Source organism: Lycium ferocissimum, unplaced genomic scaffold, assembly GCF_029784015.1.
Source record: "Lycium ferocissimum isolate CSIRO_LF1 unplaced genomic scaffold, AGI_CSIRO_Lferr_CH_V1 ctg1686, whole genome shotgun sequence".
Taxonomy (NCBI): Eukaryota; Viridiplantae; Streptophyta; class Magnoliopsida; order Solanales; family Solanaceae; genus Lycium; species Lycium ferocissimum.
The window spans coordinates 159,177-164,978 of record NW_026716861.1 but is presented as its reverse complement, the minus strand read 5'-3'; the positions used below and the strand labels follow the sequence as shown (position 1 = coordinate 164,978).

Here is a 5,802-nt window from a genome sequence, read left to right as displayed (position 1 = left end):
TGCCAGGAACACCTCAACAAAATGAGGTTGCAGAAAGGCGTAATCGGACACTTATGGATATGGTTAGGAGTATGATAAGTAATTCCTCATTACCCAAAACTTTGTAGATGTCTGCTCTTAGTACCGTTGTGTATTTATTAAACAGGATTCTTAGTAAGGCAGTTTCAAAGACTCCTTTTGAACTGTGGACTAGAATGAAACCTAATTTAAGACACCTGTATGTTTGGGGCTGCTCAGCGGAGGCTAGAATTTATAATCCACACGAAAAGAAATTAGATTCTCGAACAGTAAGTGGTTACTTTATTGGTTACCCAAGAAATCTAAAGTGGTATAGTTTTTCTTTGTCCAAACCATAGCTCAAGAATTGTTAAACCGGCAATGCAAGATTCACTGAAAATGGTGAAGTTAGTGGGAGTGTCGAATGTCAAAATGTGAAAATAAATGAGGTAAGGGTTAATGTTCCATTGCCCATGAATGTGCCTACTTCCACACCAATAACAAATATTGTTCCTGTTGTCGAAGAACACTTTGACAATACTGAATAACATTTGAATGAAACACTCCAGGAAGGAACTAACTCACAAGTATCTGACGCAAATGAATCACAAATCGTGCCATTGATAAAATATCAAAGAGAAAGAAAATCGGCTATTCCAGACAATTATGTGGTTTATTTACAAGAGTCAAATTTTGACATTGGACTTAATAAAGATCCGGTTTCATTTTCGTAAGCCATAGAAAGTACTGAGTCTGAAAAATGGATTGATGCCATGAAAGAAGAGTTAAAATCAATGGAATACAACAAAGTCTGGGATCTCGTTGAATTGCCAGAAAATTCTAAAAGAATCGGGTGTAGATGGGCCTTCAAGACCAAGCGTGATTTAAATGACAACATTGAACGATATAAAGCCAGACTTGTTGCCAAGGGTTATACTCAGAAAGGAGGCATTGATTATAAAGAGACCTTTTCACCGGTCTCAAAGAAAGACTCGTTAAAAATTATTATGGCTTTGGTGGCTCATTATGATTTAGAGTTACACCAAATGGATATGAAAACTGCCTTTCTTAATAGAGACCTCGAGGAGGAAGTTTATATGGACCAACTAGAGGGTTTCGAAATTAAAGGAAAAGGTCAAATAGTGTGTACACTAAAGAAGTCAATAAATGGACTCAAACAAGCCTCACGACAATGGTATATAAAGTTCAATGATACCATAACATCTTTTGAATTTAAGGAAAACACCGTTGATCGGTGTATATACCAAAAGGTCAGTGGGAGCAAGTTCATATTGTTAGTCCTATATGTTGACGCTATTTTGCTTGCTGCTAATGATTTGGGCATATTACGTGAGATGAAAGATTTTCTCTCTAAGAATTTTGAAATGAAAGATATGGGTGAGGCATCCTATATGATAGGGATAGAAATATTCAGTGATAGATCACAAGGACTATTGGGACTGTCTTAGAAAGGCTATATCAAAAGAGTTCTTGAGAGATTTAACATGAACAATTATTCAGCAAGAGTTGTTCCAATTCAAAAAGGGGACAAATTTAATCTCATGCAGTGTCCAAAGAATGATGTAGAACGAAAAGAAATGGAGCCAATTCCTTACTCTTCTATTGTTGGAAGTTTGATGTATGCTCAAACTTGCACAAGACCGGATATTAGTTTTGCGGTCGGAATGCTGGGAAGATATCAGAGTAATCCAGGAATTGATCATTGGAAAGCTGCAAAGAAAGTTTTGAGGTACTTGAAAGGAACGAAGGATTACATGCTCACGTATAGGAGATCCAACAGTATGGACGTTATTGGATATTCGGATTCAGATCATGGCGGATGTGTTGACACTAGAAAGTACACTTTTGGTTACTTGTTCTTATTAGCTGAAGGAGCAATATCGTGGAAGAGTGCTAAGCAATCCGTCATTGCTACATCCACAATGGATGTAATTTGTGGCATGTTTTGAAGCCACAATTCATGCATTATGGCCGCGGAACTTTATTTCGGGACTTGGGGTTGTCGACACCATTACCAAGCCGCTGAAAATTTATCAGGATAATACTGTGCAAAGAATATTCTTCGCAAGAACGATAAGTACTCCAAAGGTGCCAAACATATGGAATTAAAGTACTTTACCGTCAAGGATGAAGTTCAGAAACGAAGGGTGTCACTTGAGCATATTAGAACTGATCGCATGATTGCAGATCCATTAACGAAAGGTTTACAACCAAAGATATTTAAAGAACATGTACATAGAATGGTTCTTGGTTGTACTTATGATTAATGTTTTTCTTTAAGATGTTTGACACTCTGAGCTCAATTATGTGTTTTTGATATACTTTAATGAATTTCCTGTTTCTCATAATGGTGTACACATTATTGTTTTGAGTTATTACAGGATAAGTCTCCATGAGACATTATTGTAGACCATAATGTTAAATGTTTTATAGATTATGAACCTAGTATGATAAGTTACTAATGTTTTAGTATATGAAAGGGAGTATGTAGCATAAAATTATGTATAACCGCCATAACTCGCATTAGTGGTTTGTCATATTATGGTATGTATGATGAACGTTATCTAAGAGATTTATTTTATGCGCAACTAATTTTTATGTTGTTAAATATTAGTGTTATGTGGTAATTGGGCCAAGTGGGAGAATGTAAGAATTTTTATTATTCTTATGTGTGGCCCAATTAATGTAAAGCCCATAATAATATTTAATGAAGAATAAATCTCGTATGTTAGATCGGTTACTGACGGACGTGGACGCATTAAGTCTCAACCCTATAAATCAACCGATTGGTCCTCCCTCCACCCATTGGGGTTACCACTTCTTCTATATACTTTTCCATCATTGACGGCTGTGGTAACATAAGGTTAGGGCAAGGAGGTAGAAACCAATTTCTACAAACAACGCTTCCGCGTTCATGATAATGTCTTCCGCATCAGGTATGTTTTCTGTATTATCTCCATGTAAGATTATTGTGTTCAAGATCCTGGGTGAATTAAGCTAATCTTACACAGGCAGCTTTGATTGTATTTCTACATTGATTTCTTGTGCAAGGGAAGGGATTATTAAGGTTGAATATTGTGTTGAAGTGGATGGAAATGGATATGGGTTGTGGGTGAAGATCTAGTTTCCATTGTAGCTGCAGATGGAAACTTGGCTCATCGGAGTTTCTCCGTAGTTACAACCTAATCGGCGAACACAAATTTTGGTCAAAAAAACACCACGTCGCTCGACCCGAAGCGATGCTAACAAACCAAACCGGCAACGGCGATGGCACTCTTCTCATCTCACCTGCTAAAACTGTGGCTATAGCGTGTAAAAAAAAATAAACATAAGCTAAACCAGGTAATTATTTTGCCCTAATTGGTATAGAGTGTAAAAATCCCTAAAATGTAATTTCACTTTCTATATATAACAACTCTTAAATTCTAACATCTTACATGTCATGTTTAAGATCATAAGATTCAAGGACATTTGATACGTTCGACATATTTTTAGTTTACGATCACAAGATCTACATATCTCCCTTATTTGCCAATGGAATTTACCCTGCATCAACTGATAAATGCTCTGCTAGGATTAGCTGCACTGCAGACATCATAGGACAGTGTCCTAATGAATTAAGGACACCTAGTATTTGTGGTCCGACTACGTTTTTGAAGTTCTTTAAGGATTGATGTTCAACTTTATCCTAAAGAAGATTCAACTAGTACCTTTACTTGTCCTAGTGGAACCAAGTATAGAGTGGTCTTTTGTCCATAAATTAAATGGATGTAACATATTTTGTCTAATTCCTGCTTCTTAGGACGTTTGAAATTTCTGTGTAAGCTTAGTTTACATCATTGTTGCTATTTATTGAACTGAAAATTCAAAAAATTGTGAAAAGCATTCAATGAGAACTTCAAGTATTATGGAAACATTCATTGAAAATACAAAGCATGTGGCATATTTTCATGTAACCAATACTTTTTATAACGGATGTCCCTCGAAGGGATAATTTATGACCAATATATTGGTAGTATACTTATGTACATGGCAGTAGGGCTGCATATAAGATTGATTCAGTTCAGTTTTGAAAGTTATTGATTTGACTTATCGGTTATTGGTTTTGAAAGTTATCTGTTTGAATAAGCATACCTTTGATTCCTTAGTTATTAGTAAACTGTAATTTTGGCTGTTGTAATATTTAACCTTAAAATACTTAGAATGTGCATTTTCGGCCCACTTACATAGTAAATATATATTCAGATTATTATAAGACCTATTATACTTTTAATTATGAAGAACAATATAAATTTAGCATAATGCATGGTTAATTAAACAGGTCTAGAAGCAAGATTTTCCAAGAGAAGTACGAGCAAAAATTAGCTACTCAAACAGGTATATGTAATAGAAGAAAAATGAGAAGTGTACTTTGTGGTCACAATAACAACAATAAGAAAAGGGATAGTCACACATTTAATCCCTTAATTATTGGTAAACTCTAATTCTGATCTTTATAAATTGTAATTCAAGGCGATTTAACTTTGAATTAATTAGCACTTGCATTTTCGGTATCTTTACGTAGAACTTAATAGTTAATATGTTATTAATAGATTATTATTAAACGTATAATACTTTTAATTGTAGAGTGACAATACAAATTTAGTATAATGCATAATTAATTTTACATAGTTAATAATCAATAATTCATCAAATTTTTGAAGATTCACTAGCAGAAGTATCAATATTACACATTTCAAATGAAGGTTAAATGTGTCTAAATAACACAAGGACCAACATTAATTTTTGATAATTGAGTGGCAATATGACACAAATTTCCACAAGAAAATCCTAATCTCTGAACTTTCAAAGCTTGTTAGAACCTGTGAAAGCTCATCATACCAGGCGCTCTACTGGGATGAACTTCTACCATATTCTCCTTTCTTGAGATACTTAAGTGCTTCATCGCATACCTCGGATGTATCAAAGATATTCTCAAATATCTGATACTGCAAAATTCAATCGTGAACATGCCATAGGAATCAATACATAATACTGCAAAATTAATTATAAGCTTCACGTGAAAGAAAAGCAAGTAACTTCCAATCCTGTCGTATGATAGAACTTGAACTACACACATAGTACTTTTTTTGATTGATAAGTTAAAATTGTACTATGAAACAAAACCAAGATAGTACTGCAGCAAATACAACTATGAAACAAAACCAAGATAGTACTGCAGCAAATACAAACTACACACATAGTACTCTATTTCAATTTTCCCTTCGTATAATTAATTTGTGAAGAATAGCCAAGGAGCCATTCAAATGTTAGGCAGGAGATGAAAATGATAAGTATCTACATATGTTATGTCCTCAAAGTTTCCATAAATAGTGTGTCCGAACTCACATAGCAAAATATTAAATGGTACTGAAGGCTTTGAACATCATACAATGAACAAAATCAAAACCTTCGAAAGTAATTGTTTGAGAAGACAATTTATAGATGGCTGTTCTTATTGATTTGTATAAAAAAAAATATTTTTCAATACAATGAGAAGAAAACTGCATAAAAACAACATGGGTGGGTAGGATAAATTTGATAATTAGACGAAAAAAAGAGAAGCAATAACTCAATTAAAACACATTTGATTTTCATAAAAATTCTCATACCTTTTATATCATCCAAAGTGTAATTACTAATGATAGGTTCAATAATAACGCAGCTTGAATATTATGAGACCATGCTAGCTCAATGACCACCTTGTTGTTAAGAAGATTGTAGGTTGAATTATAGCCAACATAA

At 34.1% G+C, this 5,802-nt stretch overlaps 1 protein-coding gene across 1 annotated transcript; it reads left to right on the top strand.

Annotated features, from left to right (window-relative positions):
- The first annotated feature begins 1,502 nt into the window (after positions 1–1,502).
- LOC132042653 (secreted RxLR effector protein 161-like) lies at positions 1,503–1,967 on the top strand. The gene has a single exon (XM_059433185.1). It carries the CDS (start codon positions 1,503–1,505, stop codon positions 1,965–1,967), a length of 465 nt encoding a protein of 154 aa, XP_059289168.1.
- The last annotated feature ends 3,835 nt before the right edge of the window (positions 1,968–5,802 follow it).